The 16,847-nt window shown below is 42.3% G+C and overlaps 2 protein-coding genes across 5 annotated transcripts in view; one reads left to right on the top strand and one right to left on the bottom strand.

The window, feature by feature from the left end:
• Positions 1–4,910: 4,910 nt before the first annotated feature.
• Positions 4,911–10,945, bottom strand: LOC126077526 (translation initiation factor IF-2-like). Its single transcript, XM_049887057.1, has 3 exons — positions 10,700–10,945; positions 10,285–10,644; positions 4,911–5,853 (listed from the first exon to the last, which is right to left on the bottom strand). Exons 1-3 carry the CDS (start codon positions 10,943–10,945, stop codon positions 5,809–5,811), a joined length of 651 nt encoding a protein of 216 aa, XP_049743014.1. The 3' UTR covers positions 4,911–5,808.
• Positions 10,683–16,847, top strand: part of SEC24B (SEC24 homolog B, COPII coat complex component) — a 112,243-nt gene continuing 106,078 nt past the window's right edge. For all 4 annotated transcript variants that reach the window (XM_049885518.1, XM_049885517.1, XM_049885520.1 and 1 more), the window contains exon 1: positions 10,683–11,070. In XM_049885518.1, the coding sequence (XP_049741475.1) occupies positions 10,944–11,070 (127 nt within the window). In that variant the 5' untranslated portion in view covers positions 10,683–10,943. The remainder of the gene's footprint in view (positions 11,071–16,847) is intronic.

Here is a 16,847-nt window from a genome sequence, read left to right as displayed (position 1 = left end):
TGTCTTAGTCATCTAGTGCTGCTATAACAGAAATACCACAAGTGGATGGCTTAACAAGGAGAAGTTTATTTTCTCACAGTAAAGTAGGCTAAAAGTCCAAATTCAGGGCATCAGTTCCAGGGGGAAGGCTCTCTCTCTGTGGCTCTGGAGGAAGGTCCTTGTCCTCAATCTTCCCCTGGATGAGGAGCTTCTCATGCACAGGGACCCCGGGTCCAAAGGATGCACTCTGCTCCCGGTGCTGCATTCTGGGTGGTATGAGGTCCCCCAACTCTCTGCTTGATTCCCTTTCATCACTTGAGAGATAAAAGGTGGTACAGGCCACACCCCAGGGAAACTCCCTTTACCTTAGATCAGGGAGGTGACCTCAGTAAGGGTGGTGTTACAATCCCACCCTAATCCTCTTAACATAAAATTACAATCACAAAATGGAGGACAACTACACATGGCCTAACCAAGCTGATACACAGGTTTTGGGGTGGGGGGGGACACATAATTCAGTCCATCACAGGTACTGAACACTATTTCCTGGGTAAAGTTTTACTAAGATATTTTTAAGAATTCTTAGTAATCTGGTTATTAAAGCTACTTGGCTGGGGAGAAATGGAAAGTGACAGTCCTCAGCATGCTTGAAATCTCTTATAGGTTTTCACACGCAACGAAGGCACAGAAAAGAAAACCCTGTAAATGGACACCATCAGCTACTAGAGAGTAAACATTCGCACCCATATTCTCAAGTCTTTCAGGCAGTTCTTCCTTCCCTTTGCTAGGACTTTCTTCAGTTCTCATTACACTTACTAAATTGTTGGAATAATAATGTGTGACTTGGGGAACTTTTTAATCTACTTGAGTTTCAGGTTTCTCATCTGTAGAATGGTTTTTTAAATGTTTATTTTTTGTGGAAATAATATATTAATGTACTTAGAATAATGCCAGGCACACAGTTAGGTGCTCGAAAAATAACAATTATTATTTTCACCTTAAACTTTTACTTTATTTTGAAAGTAGACGTCTGGCTTATTAATTATAGTGATTTGTATACAATTCCTTTTTTTTTTTTTAATTATAAGTGACTACATTGCAGACCTTTATACGAAAGGATTTAAAAACCTAGGTGAAATAGATAATTCCATAGAGAAATTAAGATTACCAAAGTTGACTTCATTTGATTTACACAGCTTAAACAGACCAATTTCCATAAAACAAATAGAAAAGTTGTAAGGGAACCACCCCACAAAAAGCACTAGGTTTAGATGGTTTTGCAGGGGAATTCTACCACACCTGTGAATGTCAGCAGTCCCAATGCATTGCAAAGGAAGGAAAACTCCCTAATTCCTTTCATGAAGCAAATATAACACTGATACTAAAAACCAAATAGAGATAAACTACAAACCAATATTACTCATGAATAAACAAAAAAAGAAAACCAAACCCGTTGTCGTCGAGTCGATTCCAACTCATAGTGACCCTGTGCGACAGAGTAGAACTGCCCTATACGTTTCCAAGGACCGCCTGGTAGATTTGACCTGCTGACCTTTTGGTTAGCAGCCGTAGCTGTTAACCACTATGCTACCAGGGTTTCCATATCAATGTAAAAATACTAAATAAAATAGCAAACATTCCAAAACCGCATTAAAAATACATTTGACTAAGTGAGATTTCTTTTAGGAATACAAGGTTGGTTCAATATAATGAAATCTATTAATGTCATATACCGTATTAATAAATCTATGGGGTTGGAGGAAGACTCATTAACAACCTGAGATATGCAGATGACATAACCTTGCTTGCTAAAAGGGAAGAGGACTTGAAGCATTTACTGATGAAGATCAAAGACTGTTACACAATTATTTTCATTTGTGCCTAATGATCATACAAGAAAATGATGACTAAGCCTATTGTTATATATGCACAGATAAGCTACCAAAACATCTACATTTTTGTGCCTATGATAAACTCATATATTGGCAGCCGCTACAATTTTCTGTTGCTTTATCCTGGTTTGCTGATTATAATAACAATAACATTAAACACACATACACACACAGAAGAAATGTTAGCTAACCTTAGAGTATGAGTGTCTCAAGCACATATTTTTTAAACCTCAGTTGAGGGGGGAAACTGATACCAGAAAATGATTGACTTTTCCTGCCCTGGGTCATGGAGAAAGTGTATAGATTATATTACCTGGGTTCAGCTATACAATTTATAGCTCCATTAGAGTTCTATAGAAAACAAAATAAGATTTCCTTTAGCCTTGGAAGTAGACAGGAAACCACCCACTTCACTCATATATCATAAATCTCCAGATCCAGGAAATGGGAACAGGTAGGCCTAGAGATAGCTTTTGGATTCAATTTATGTGATTTACAACTGGGGTGCCATGTGATCCAGTTTCTATGGGAGTCTCATTCAAAAACAATGAAGTTAATTTTGATAAATAATATAGATATTTCTTACAGGTTTCCTTAAGGCCTAATATTTCTTATAGAAAAACACAAAGTAAAGCTTCCGACAATAGCCCTATAAAAAACCAACCAGTTGCAGCAGAGTCAATTCTAACTCAGGGAGATAATGTATCAGGGTAGAACGGTGCTCCATAGCACAGTTCTGACTTCTCAGATGTAGGTTGCCAGACCATGTTTCTGAGTCACCTCTGGGTGGACTCAAACTACCTGCCTTTTGGTTGGCAGCCAAGCACTTTAACGATTTGTACCACCTAGGGACTCTGTGATACTTCTAGATACCTTTCATCTCTCCAAACTTCCATACTCATGACAGCTGCTACAATTCTTCTCCAGCTCTTTTAATCTCCCAATCCCTCCATGTTGTTCTCTCAGTTTTGCTTTCATCCTGTTTACTACCTTCTTCTCACATAAAAAAAAAAAAACAAATCAGTTCTCGTGCCCTTGCCCACTAGACACACCTACAGAACAACTAGGGGCCTCCCAGCTCTCCCCTTCTTCTTGGCAAGAAGCATACGGCATCCCCTAGAATGTATATATTTTTTCTTTCTGAATGTTTTTCTCATGAGGAATTTTCTCACGGGGAATTTCTGGGGAATAACATTCCCCATTTTGTTATATTTACATGGAGACAGTCTCATGGGAGGAATTTGTTTACAATAGCCCTCTCAATTTTTTTTTTTTTTTTTGTAGCTCAAGTCTTAAAAATTATACAAGTTTGCTAGAAAATGAGAAATTGTTTTGGTCCGTTACATAACAACTGTGTATACGACTATTTGATTTCTACTTTTCATGAGTGAAGAAGAAAGTTGATGTAAGAAGAAATCTTTTTGAAAGAAATCATGAACCAATAAAATAAAGACAATTTCCTTCAATTCTTGTATATAATATAGAGGAAAGGAAGGACCCATTGGAAAAGACATTATATTGAAGTTATAGTTGGCTATGCCTATAAAAACTTTAAAGACATTAACAAAAGTTTTTGTAATTCCTATAAATATGAAACTAAATTAAATCAAATCGGCAAATAGAATTACAGGTTTTGGAGCATGGATTTGGGAGAAAGCTCAGAGCCCACGCAGTCCTATTCCTCCCCCTCCACACGCCCACCCATGCCTACCCTTCATGAGAATACATTTTCCAGGATTCCCAGGAGAAGAGCATCTATCCTGTGCTTGAATACATCCCATGCTGGAGATCTCACTTCCTCAGCAATATATTCATGAGACAGCCTTGAATGGTAAAACATTCCTTAAGCCAAAATTCAACTCATTTGTCCTTATTTTTCCATTTGAAGCAATGGTCTTAACCACTCTTCAGTAGACAACTTTCTAAAATACAAGAAATTTCTCATTTTTCCATGGTCTTCTCTCTTCTAGTCCAAACTCCCCAATTTTTAAATATTTCTCACATGACAAGTTTTTTAAACACTTTACCAACACAATGGGTTCGAACTTCTAACCTTTAGGTTAGTAAAAAAAAAAAACTAAATTTTTTTTTTTTTTTTAGCCCAGCGCAAACAATTTGTGCCACCCACGGATCCTCAGCAGTGCTCTAGCTTGCCAATATTGCTTCTAGAAAGTATAGCCTCTCTAATTGAATTAGCATGTTCAACATTTCTTTAATCCGGCATTTTGTTTGAGAGCTGTGTTTCACATTATTGATTTTTTTTCATGTAATTAAAGTTTATCTTTTCAAATAATTAAAACTTATTTTAACCAAATCCAATGTAATATTGCAACACCTCTTCTTATGCTCTTTTAATGTATACGTGAATATATAAAACATATCTACCTTCTGAAGCAGCAGTATATTGACCTCGCCTGCTCACAGCAAGTGACACTGAAGATTGCATAAAGTGATTTTAGTCTAGGCTAGCATTTCCCAGCCCCTTTCTGCTAACTAAAAGGTTGGCAGTTTGAAGCCACCAACTGCTCCTTGGAAACCCTATGTGGCAGTTCCACTCCATCCTATAGGGTTGCTATGAGTCAGAATCGACTTGTCGGCAACGGGTTTGGTTTGGTTTTCATATTGTAGCAAATAAGAGTATTTTTGTGGGGTAAATGGACCAGGGTGCTTGCAGCAGAGGCGACTGGGTTGGGGAGCACCTGAGGACACTCTCAATTCTCCCAGGGTCTGAGGGGAATTGTTATCTTGGCACATCTGTTACATGTCATAGCCCCCCCAGTGTGCCCTCACCCATTGGTTGGAAACCTCTGATTTCGGTCATTTTCTTATTAATTTTGGACTTACTATGAAATTTTTTAAATGTGTTTTACAAATATTAATCCCAACATTTATGCCAGTAGGAAAGCAGTGAGAATACCGAAGGTGCTAGTAAGATAAGTGATTTGAAGATGATAACAAAGGCAGAGATTTTAAAATAGAAACTCATAAGAAAAAACCAATATAAGGTGAAATGGGACAAACCATTTGAAAGCAGGAACAATTCTGAAGGGAAAGCGTGAATCATGCCAGCTGTGGTAATGCCATTTTTATACAACAAATAATAATCAGCAGGAGGGAAAGTAGTTGACAAACCGGAAACACTGTTGAAAGCCTGACAAGATCAGTGTCAACATCGGGCACCCATTAAACCAAATTAAATTCAGAAGATTCGGAGATTGTTTGGTATTTTAAAAGCCTATTTTATGGAAGTGCTGCTCTGTAGAGAGGGAAATACAAGGCCCGTTTTAATCTGTGCACCAGCAAAATGAGTGGCAGCGAGTGTGAATACACCGCAGCTGTTACGGGGTTCCCTTAGGATCCCGAAGGCTGAATGACAGGCATTTCTTTCTCCAAGAGATTTTCAAATGTACATGAATAGATGCCCGTAGGAACCCTGCTACTCAGAGAATTGTCCATGAACCAGGGGCATCAGCATCACCTGGGAGTTTGTTAGAAATGCAGAATTCCAGGCCATCTCACACTTGCAAGGTCAGAATCTGTATTTTAACAAGGTCCTTAAATGATTCATATGCACATTAAAAGTTGAGAGACACCATTTTACAATTTATATCAGCAAAAACAAGAGTAAGCTTGGATTCAAAGCTTCAAGGCAGGGCTTAGAACCGGTTTGATCCAGTTTGCACCCCTGCTGAGAATCTGCATTTCTAACAAGGTATTAGGCATTATTTATTAAATTAGGCAATGCTAATGCTGCTGGTGAGGGAGATGGGACCAGTTCTGAGAACCACTAGTAGAGAGAGGTTCTCAAAATTTATTATACCAGAGAATCACCTGGGGATCTTGTTAAATAAAATGTAGATTCTCATTCGGCCAGATCATACTTGTACTTTTGTGCGTAAATTGACTATGTGGTATTTTCCTAGTTATCCCATCCTTTTCACATCCTTTTTGTTGTCGCTGTTGTTAGAATCTTAGCTATGTCCTAGATAAAAAAAAAAAAAAAAACATGAGGCAAAAATGATCGTTAAATGACATCAACACATGTGAAGTAATCTTGTGATCAAATAACATAAAGGTCAATGAAATTATTTCTTCCCGTGATAAAATAAAGGTGGAATTCAAATTGGAATGCCATAATGAAGAGAAAAAAACAAAGATTCACAAGAAACAGAGGAAAAGATTATACAGTAAGCTTGTAGAAAAATCAAGAAGCCCAAATATAAAAAAGTCAATAGTGATAGATATATGTAAAAGGTCCTGCACACCTTTGGGGGCAGACTGTATCTTATTCATCTTTGTATCCCCAACACCTGGCAGATTAAAAATTCAATAAATCTGTAAATAGATCAGATAAAGGAAGAGAAAACAGAAAACTGTTTATTCATATTGGGAGAGGAACACTGCCGTGTAATGAATTACTTAATATGGATTTTCTAGCCATGGTCTTTGTGACTCACACACAATGATTGAGAGGCACTATGCAAATAAGGTATAGGGAACCTGTGATGGATGGCGTTATGTGTCACCTTTGCTGGGCCATGAGTCTCAGTATTGTATGGCTGTTCCCCATTTTAAGTGTTGTGGATCCTGACCTCTACATGTTGATGAGGCAGGATTGGTGTAGGGTGTGTCTTGGGTCCAAGCATCAAGTCCCACCCTTATTAAAGTTATGCCCTTCTCTGTGGTGTGGCCTGCATCTAAGATAAACGTGTGAGTGACCTGGGTAGGCTCTCTCCCTCTGCATCTGGATCCTGCCTGTTATTAGTGATTAACTGACCTCCACGTGGGTCAGAAGAAGCCAACGCCTGACCCAGGAATTTGGGACTTGCCAGCCTCCACAACCAAGTGAGCCATTTCCTTTATATGGTTTGTGAGTTCTGTGAGATGTTGCGGTGAATTAGAGAACCCAAAGACAGGAGGGAGAGTACCGAGGGGAGAGGGAGTAACTGATGTTAGAGATGATGGAGTGGTGCAGCGGTTTGGAAAAGATGGACGTTTGGGACAACTTTAACCTCTGCCACATACTAACCAGCTTTGTGCTGATCCTTATAAACGAGATTATTCATTTAGACATCTAACAGGGAATGACACTAAAAGAGAAAAGCTGTTCTACCCATTGCCATTGAGTCAATTTCGACTCATAGGAACTCTATAGGACAGAGGACAACTGCCCCATAGGGTTTCCAAGGCTATAAATCTTTGAGGAAGCAGATTGCCACATCTTTTTCCCATGTAGCAACTGGTGAGTTCCAACCATCGACCTTTTGGTTAGCAGTGGAGTGCTTAACCACTGTGCCACCAGGTCTCCTTCAGTAAAGATTAAACCCATTGCCAGTGAGTTGATTCCCACTCATAGCTACCCTATAGGACAGAGCAGAACTGCCTCATAGGGTTTTCAAGGCCATGAGTCTTTATGGAAGCAAAATGCCACATCTTTCTCCTGCAGAGCGGCTGGTGAGTCCGAACCACTTATCTTTCGGTTAGCCGAATGCTAAACCTAAGGTCAAATGTGATTTTAAAACACAGAATGAAAAACCTGGCCAAGGAAGAAGCCAGGCTATAATAGAGAAAAAACTAGGCCACTGTCTCTTGAGATAGCGATAGGTGTCCAGTTGTCCAAAGCGCCCACAACTATTTCAGAGAATATGAGTCCTAAGTTAGGAATGAGGAATACTGGCCCATGTGTCACAGGTTGACACTCATCAAAAATTTCCGTTCTGTGACCATGGTCTCAGGGAACATCTAGCTCAATTGGCGTAACATAGCTTACAAAGAAAACGTTCTACATTCTACTTTGGTGAGTAGTGTCTGGGGTCTTAAAAGCCTGGGAGCAGCCATCTAGGATACTCCACTGGTCTCACCTTTTCGGGTGCAAGAAAAAATGAAGAAAACTAAAGATATAAGGGAAAGATTAGTCCAAGGGACTAATGGACCAAAACTACCACAATCTCCACCAGACTGAGTCCAGTACAATTAGATGGCACCCGGCTACCACCACTGACTGCTCTGACAGGGGTTGCAATAAAGGGTCCCAGACACAGCTGGAGAAAAATGTAGAACAAAATTCTTACTCAAAAAGAAAGACCAGGCTTGCTGGCCTGACAGTGAGTGGAGAAACCCTGAAAGTATGGCCCCAGACATGCTTTCAGTTCAATAATGAAGTCACTCCTGAGGTTCACCCTTCCACCAAAGATTGGACAAAAACAAAATGAGGCTAAAGGGGCACACCAGCCCTGGGGCAAGGACTAGAAGGCAGGAGGGGACAGGGAAGCTGGTAAAAGGGGACCGAAGGTTGAGAAGGGAAGTGTTGACATGTCCTGGAATTGTTACCTAATGTCATAAGACAATATTTGTACTGTTTAATGAGAAACTAGTTTGTTCTGTAAACCTTCATCTAAAGCACAACAAAAAAATTCCCTTCTGCATCTGTGGCAGCGACTAATATCAATTATAGCACTCTTTCCTGCTGAACACAGACTTGGTCTCAGAATCTGTAACACTGCACATCAGGCAATTAATCAGAGTTGACATAGGAACTATCATATTTGGTATTTGTGGCTCCATAATCACAGATGTACAAAATATCACTTTTAAGGGTTTGCAAAAGGTTGGAGAGATATTCTGAAGTAAAGGAATTGTCTCCCAAAGTAAAAACCAAAACGACCAAACCCCTTGCCATCAAGTCGATTCTGACTCATAAGGGCTCAATAGGACAGAATAGAACTGCATCATAGGGTTCCCAATGAGGGGCTGGTGGATTCAAACTGCCGACTTTTTTGGTTAGCAGCTGAGCTCTTAACCACTGTGCCACCTTCCCCCCCCCCAAAGTAAAAAGAGTGGCCTGATTCAGCTTAATTTTGCTATTCAAAAGCAGGGATTCTCAAACTTTGTATCAGAAGCACCTGGAGGGCTTGTGAAAACACAGATTACTGGGTGGTTCTCAACTCCAGAGTTTCTGATTTAGTAAATCTGGGGTGGGGTTGAAATTTTGCATTTCAAACACTTTGAGATTTGCCATGCTAAGGAATACGGGGACTAAGCTGAAATATGTAAAACTGAAAATCCTTTGAGAAGCAAAATAATATATCATAAGTAGCACAGCTTTATTGAAAAGTGTAAATTAACAGCACAGTTTGTACTGAAAAGAGCGAAGATTTTGGAGCTAAATAGACCTTGATTTGATCTCTGGTTCTGCTAATTACAGGTTCATGATTTTTACAAGGATTGCTTGAACTCTACAAGCCTTCGTTTCCTCCCCGGGTAAATATGGATAATAAAAATATCCCATAGACTATTGTATTAAGTGGAAAAATGTATCTAAAGTGCCTAGCATAACCAGAAAGAAGAAAAAAAAAAAATCCACCAAACCCAGATCCACCAGCCCCTCCTTGGAAACCCTGTGGGGCAGTTCTATACTATCCTGTAGGGTCGCTGTAAGTTGTCGACCTTTGGGTTAGCAGCCCAGCTCTTAACTACTATGCCACCAAAGTACCTAGCATCCAAAAAAAAAAAAATATATATATATATATATATGGTACCTATTAAACCAAAAAAATAAGAAATCTGTTGCCCTCTGGTGAATTCTGACTCAGTGACCCTATAGGACAGAGTAGAACTGCCCTATCAGGTTTCCAAGGAGTGGCTGGTGATTCGAACTGCACCAGGGCTCCTTTTGCATTATTCTAGGACTCAAACACACTTTGGAGTCCCTGAACAGTGCAAATGGTTAAGCGCTGGACTACTAACCAAAAGGTCGGTGGTTCAAACCAACCCAGAGGCGCCTTGGAAGTAGGCCTGGCGATCTGCTTCTGACAGGTCACAGCCTTGAAAACCCTACGCAGCAGTTCTACTCTGCACACGTGGGATGGTCATGAGTCTGAATCCACTCCACCTCAACTAACAACAAAACATATTTCATGCTTTGCGTATTTCAGTGAATTAGACTCCTTATTGCTCCAGAAATACCATCTTGCCAGATGTCATTCTGAATTCAACGTTTCTGAACAATCGCATTTCCAATACAGAATGATGGTGGCAGAATCAGGATTCTAGGATGGCAAAACGAATTGGGTAATGTAGTCCAGTGCTTGCCAGTTAGCGTCCTGGACCAGGCCAGGGAGATCCAAATTTTTCACTAATGTATATAAAGAAAGCTGAGTTTTTCTGAATGCTACAGCTCCTCCTCTGAAACACCAACATGCTGAGCCAACTCTCGGTAAAAATCATGAGGAAGATAAAAGTTTGTTCTCTAGCTTTTTCCTACTCCATTTTCCCCATAGGGTCGCAATGAGTTGGAATCACCTCGACAGCAATGGGTTTTTTTTTTCCGGTAGTACCTGAAGTCTGTGGAAAAAGTTTCGAATCATTGTAATTCTTAATGCGATTCATGTTTATAGGAAAAGAGAAAAGTTACCTCCTCCTTTGCCCAGTGTACACACTCCCTACAGACAGGGAGACTGAATGCCATTATTTCATTTGGAATTAATATTAAGGAAAAAAATTCAGGGAAGAAGACCGGGTGTGTCAGTCCAGCCTGGCACTGCCCGACCGCTCTCGGACCCCCTCCCAGCACCGCCGGGCCCCTGGATCCGCCACGCCGTCCCGACTCGCCCCTCAGGTGGGAGCGGACCCCTCGGCCCCTCCTGAAGCCCGTCCCTCCCGCCTCAGAGAAGGCGGCCACGCCTGGGGCGCGGGCCAGAGCAGGGGCGGCGAGGGCCGGCCGCGCGGCTGCAGACACAGGCTCCGCCTCCGGCCCGGCCCGCCCGTCTCCCGGCTACAGGGGGCGCTGCAGCGGCGCGGAGCCCTCGCGGCGGGGAGCGACCGGAGGCGAGAGTTCGGCGACGCGGGGCGCGGTGCCGGGCGAGGCGGGCCGGGATTCCCGCGCCCGCGGCGGCCCAGAGGCGACGTTGGGACTCGCGGTGAAGCGCCGACGACTCATCACCGGTCCCGGGCGACTCCCCTGGTGACGCCGAGCGCGTTCCTTCCTCTTCCTCTCTCCTGTGCGGCCCCGCCTTCTCTTCCCTCCTCCCACCTCCTCGAAGTGGAGCCGCGGCCGCCGCCAGCAGCGCCGTCATGTCGGCCCCTGCCGGGTCCCCCCACCCGGCCACCAACGCCCGAATCCCGCCCAAACTCGGTGGAACCGCAGCCGCAGGAGCCGCCGCCGCCGCGGGCCCGGGCCCGGCGCCGCACCAGCAGAACGGTGAGGCGGGCGGCCCAGGCGGAGCCCAGGGCCTAGCGCCGGCGGGGCGGCCTGCGCGGCCGGGCCGGGCGGGGCGGACCCGGAGGGGCGTCGGGGTCGGACAGGCCGGCGGCGGCGGGATGCGGTGGCGGTGGGGCCGGGGCCAGGCCGGGCGCGGGGAGGGCGGTGCGGGACGTGCGGGGGAGGGGCACCGCGGGGGCGGGGGCCGGGCTGGGAGAGCCGAGGCCGGGGCTGTTTACGTAATGTGACCCCAGGCCCGAAACTGCCGGGCTGGCAGGAGCCGTAGGAAGGGGGGAGGCCACGTGCAAAATAAAAACCTTATCAAGCCTGGGTTCAGGTCATTTACCCCGAGCGACCCGTTCGCTTAGAGACCGGCACCGGACGAGGAGCCGAGGTTGCAGGGCATGGGGTCCGGGGAAGGTCCTTGTGATCGAGCAGGGTGGATTGTGCTCTTCCCGTCTCAGGAAAATTGCTTTCATTTCTGGGGCCCACCGAGCACGTTGCTATGAAGGGAACTTAAGTTAGCGCTCAAGTTTGTAGACAAAAGGGTGTAAATATGCAACATAAGTGTAACTGTAACCCTGACCCAATTCGGCCTCGAGATCTGTCAGTGCTGCTGCGACTGCTGCTCAAGCGTTTGGAGTTTGCTTGTAGGATTTGGAAGGGAGCAGGTGTCAAACGGATTTAAACGAACATCTTTAGATCTGAGTGTTTTTCCCACGTTCACTTTTGAGAAATACGAAAACGTGCCAGAGTTGGCCCTGCTTTGAGTCAAGGCCTTCAGATAGGCAGCAGCCAATGCAGTGTGAAAACCGCTTTTCATACTAAGGTCCTATGCGGGGGGTTTCAGCTGAAAAATGATCTTCTCTAGGATCATTCCCTAGTTCTTGCGATTTGGAACGTTGGTGGGTGGGATGGAGGGGCACGGAAGCTTTCTTCATAGATAGGCTTGATAATATGTCAGATGAGAATCCTGGTACAGAGTAATTGACTGAATACCTTAGAAAAATGTCTGTCCTGGGTTGGTAAGAGAACAGAACTACCTTAGTACTCTTAAGTGGTTGTCTGATTGGCCCATTTTGCCTAATTTGCTAGTGAAAATTTACTGAACTTTATGATCAGCCAGCATCTGATTTTTACAACTGATGCTTTCTCAAATGTGTTTATCCTGAGAATCAGTGGTTGAATTGTCTCATAAATTGAAAGCGATGGGTTAGCCTTAATAGGCTTTCCATCAGCCATACTTGTCAGTATTACATGCTTTACTTCCCATAGTCGTTGCTTACTAGAGTGGGTTTTGAATATGAAGTGTAGGTATTGTTCACCTGTCCTGAACTTATACAAATATATTCTTTGTGAGCAGCTTGTGTTCTTGTACTTTTAATATAGATTCTTGTTTTTGTTGTGCTTTTAAAGCTGATTTGTGTGTGAAGGAACCAGAGCTTGCTAATTTAGGAGGAGATCCCAAATATCTCTTGGTTTTCTTTCCTTGATTTTTCTGAATATGCATTGTTATCTTAATGAACTTGTTAAAGTAGCAAATATTTATCTTAGCCTTTTAAATTTTGTGAATACTCAAGGAATGCCAGGATATTTATTCAACCGATTGTAATCAGGATGTTTAAATTTGTAAGAAGAAATCAAGTAATACATTTTGAAGTCAAATATATATGATGTTTGATTTCTACTGTGCATAACCATTACTGTCCTCTAACGTCATAGTGATCAGTTCATTTCAAGATTTATTGCATGTTTACCTGTTGGGTACTCAAGGTTAGAGAGATGTACAAGACAATCCCTGCCTTTCTCCTATCCTGGACTGTATTGTGACATTGGAGTTGGTTCTGGCCTTGAGGGATTTGAAAGTGGCCGCGGTGGGAGTGATCTAGGCAGAGATTACAGCATGAGCAAAAGTCTGGATGTGTGAAAGTGCAAGGCATGTTTGGAAACAGTAAACAGTGAAGAGGCTCAAAGGGCGCTAGATGGGGAAAGCCAAGGCTTCAAAGTAGAAAGGAAGAGTTAAAAGGAGCCAGGTTGCAGCAAGGCCTTGAATGTCATGCTAAGGAATTTGGAAATAAAGAACTAGAGATAATTCTGTTGATTTTGTGGAGGGGAGTGGTTTAAGTAGAGAAATGACAGATTAAATGGTTTTTTTGGGGGGGGGCTAATCTTAAAAAACATAATTTTTGCTACATGGTATTGGCATCTGTAGAAAGATTAAGCAGTCATTTGGGTTTCTGGTTTATTCTTTAGCCCTACATAAACTAGTTTGCCTTTTAATATATCTCTATGGAATTCCTGGCATGAAAAAAAAAAAAAAAATAGGTCGGGAGAGTGAGTATGAAACATAGAACTGTAAAACAGAATTGGTACCTAGAGATCATTTAGCTCTATGATTATCAGAATTTTCTAAAAACAGGTTTGTTTTTCCAAAGGAAATTGTATGTAGAGCCTTGATAGATAAATCAGGAAAAAGCAAAGCTGTTGCGGTTGAAATAGAAGTGGAAGTCCAGGTGTTTTGGGGACATAATCTGAGAATCACCCAGCCCAGCTCTTTTATTTTACAGATAAAATCAAGATCCAGAAGGGTTAGGTGTGTGTTTTTCACCACTTTCAGTGTAACTTTCATGAGGGTAGCAGCTTTATCTCTTGTTCACTGCTGTATATTCAAGATTAGAGCGGTGCCTGGCGAGTTGTTCTTGTTAGTTGCCTTCAAGTTGGCTCCACTCATGGCAACCTGATGTGTAACAGAATGAAATGTTTCCTGGTCCTGCACCATCTTCGTAATTGTTGGTATGTCTGCGTCCGTTGTTGTGGTTATTGTGTAGTGCCTTCCAACCTAGAGAGCTCATCTTCCAGCACTACGTCGGACAGTATTCTGTTCTTATCTGTAAGGTTTTTATTGGCTAATTTTTGGAAGTAAATCACCAGGCCTTTCTTCCTAGTCTGTCTTAGTCTGGAAGCTCTGCTGAGTCCTGTCCACCATGGGTGACCCTGCTGGTATTTGAAATACCAGTGGCATAATTTCCAGCATGATAGCAACATGCAAGCCACCACAGTATGACAAACTGACAGATGGGTGGTGGCTGGGTCGTTATAGGTATTCATTAAGCATTTGTTAAATGAAGTCCATTTCAGTCTTCCTGATTGCAAGTCCAGATCTCTTTCTATTAACAGATTCTAAGATGTTTAATTTTAGGAACTTTGACATTGTTTGAGGAGGGTAGGGAATATAGAGGCAGAAAACTGACACTTCATTATCACCTGTACTTGTTTTCTAGGTTTAACTGCTTGTCTTAGTTATCTAGTGGTGCCATAACAGAAATACCACAAATGGATGACTTTAACAAGGAGAAATTTATTTTCTCACAGTCTAGTAGGTTACAAGTCCAAATTCAGGGCATCAGCCCCAGGGCAAGGCTTTTTCTTCGTCAGCTCTGGAGAAAGGTCCTTGTCCTCCATCTTCCCCGGTCGAGGAGTTTCTGAGGTGCAGAGACCCCATGTCCAAAGGATGCGCTCTGCTCCTGGTGCTGCTTTTTTGGTGGTATGAGGTCCCCGACTCTCTCCTTGCCTCCCTTTCCTTTTATCTCTTGAGAGATGAAAGGTGGTGCAGGCTGCACCCCAGGGAAAATCCTTTTACATTGGATCATGGATGTGGCCTGAACAGGGTGCTACATCCCACCCTAAACCTCTTTAACCACAGGCAGAGATTATGATTTATAATACATAGGAAAATCGCAAAATGGAGGACAACCATGTGAGGCCTAACCGAGTTAACTTGTATTTTTTAGGGGACACAACTCAATCCATGACACTGCTAAAATACTTTTCCCCAGTTACTTGAAAATACATTTTGACTTCTTTTATTCTGTGAAGTCTTTTCCCTTAAACTTCATACCTTGGAGTTGTATCTCTACGCTTTAGTTTTGCATTGAGCAGCAAATGGAACTTTTATTAGTGTTTCCATATGAAGTATTCAGTGTTTTTCAACTTTATTCTTAATTTTGAGATTCCTTCGAAAGCTGCATCCTCAAACATAGGAGAATTAAGTGGAAGAATATCCAGGTAATGATAGTATAACTCCAGAATTGCTCCCAATTAACTTGAATTGATTGAAAGGAATCTTTTAAAAGTTTTGTTTGGGGGGCACCCCAACTTAACAGTAAACCACTGCGTTTTAGTTTTATTTTTAGCAAGCAAGTAGTGCTTATTTTCAAATGAAAATGTGTTTCCTTCCTTCCATATGCCCTTTCCAAGACTTATACTACTGGCAGTTTTATCACTTTAATTGTCAATAATGCAAGAAAGACAAGTAGAGGGAATATAGAGTTCATTATGGAGGATGTAAACAAACATACCATTAAATCAAAAATGCTATCTTGTCAGTAATAGGAAACCTTCAACTTTGAGAGCACATGCAAAATTTAAAATCATATAAATCTCCCTAGTGTGCCTGAAGTAAGTCCCTTTTGATTAGAGCCAGCAGCATCATGTGTCTCAGGTTTCTAGTCTTCATTTATAGCTAATCAGAAGCATCAGATCCTCTCATGATGGTACTGTCATGGTGATAATGTAACTATCTGGATTCATAATTTCCTTCAGAGCTGATGGATATATGTCTCAAGGATATTAAGAAATCATTCATTCCTATAAAGAAGTACCATTTACGTGGATTTTAGTTTTTTTACTGTTATATGTATCGGTTTAGTTATTTGCAGTGTCTTTTTCATTTCCTATCATACCCCCCCACCTCAGGTTTCTGAGATTGTCTTTAATAACTGTCATAAACAATATTCATTGCTACTGATCATCATATATCAGCTAGCTTCCTTCATCTTTCTGATTCATCTGATGATGTTGTTAGGTGCCATGGAGCTGGTTCCAACAGAATGAAACGTTGCCCGGTCCGGCCATTTTCATGATCTTTGATATGTTTGAGTCCATTGTCGTGGTCGTTACGTCAGTCCATCTCGCTGAGGCTTTCCCTCACTTTTGCTGAGTCTCTACCAGCCACGATGTCTTTTTCTAGTGATTGGGCTTTTCTCTGACCTGTCCAGAGTAAGTGAGACAAAGTCTCGCCATTCTCACCTCCAAGGAGCATTTTGATTATGTTTCTTCTATGACTGGTTTGTTTCTTATTCTGGCAGTCCAGTATATTAAAGGCGTTGAAATAAAACAAAATGTGATCCAGTCTTCAATGGACTTGCCTAGTCAGCTCTGGATGTTAGAGCAAATCTCTGTTATTTATTCAGCCCTGGGGATGCTACTATTTCCAGTAGGCTGAGCATACTCAGAATTATCCAGAAGGTATGGGCTAGTGGGAAACCCTGGTGGCGTAGTGGTTAAGTGCTATGGCTGCAAACCAAAGGGCTGGCAGTTTGAATCTGCCAGGCGCTCCTTGGAAACTGGGGGGCAGTTCTACTCTGTCCTATAGGGTCGCTATGAGTTGGAATCGACTCGATGGCACTGGGTTTGGTTTTTTTTTTTTTGGTTTTTATGGGCTAGTGAAAAGGTTGAAAAGGTTGCAGGCTTTGATACAGCTCAGGCTTTTGTGAAGAAAATTACTTAGTATCTCTGAGTTTCAGGGGAAAATAATACCTTCCTTGTTGTTGAAAGGGCTGCATTAAATGAGGTAATATTTTTAAAGTACCTGGCCCTAGTAGATGCTTACCAAATGATAGTCCCCTTCATTCCATTTCCTTCAGGTGCCAGGTTATAAATTTTCTGATGGCAGAGACCATGTGTGTGTTTTCTTCACCACGTTCCTAGTGGCAGCA

The sequence above is a fragment of the Elephas maximus genome, chromosome 5, assembly GCF_024166365.1.
Source record: "Elephas maximus indicus isolate mEleMax1 chromosome 5, mEleMax1 primary haplotype, whole genome shotgun sequence".
NCBI lineage: Eukaryota > Metazoa > Chordata > Mammalia > Proboscidea > Elephantidae > Elephas > Elephas maximus.
This window is presented reverse-complemented; position numbering and strand designations above follow the sequence as displayed.

What these genes read in the sequence shown, in the direction of transcription:
- LOC126077526 (XM_049887057.1), bottom strand. Translation starts at nt 10,945, where the DNA reads ATGACGGCGCTGCTGGCGGCGGCCGCGGCTCCACTTCGAGGAGGTGGG. An exon ending in CCCCGCGTCGCCGAACTCTC is followed by an intron (nt 10,645 to 10,699) that starts GCCTCCGGTCGC and finishes CGCCCCCTGTAG; the next exon opens with CCGGGAGACGGGCGGGCCGG. An exon ending in TACACTGGGCAAAGGAGGAG is followed by an intron (nt 5,854 to 10,284) that starts GTAACTTTTCTC and finishes TTTTTTATCTAG; the next exon opens with GACATAGCTAAGATTCTAAC.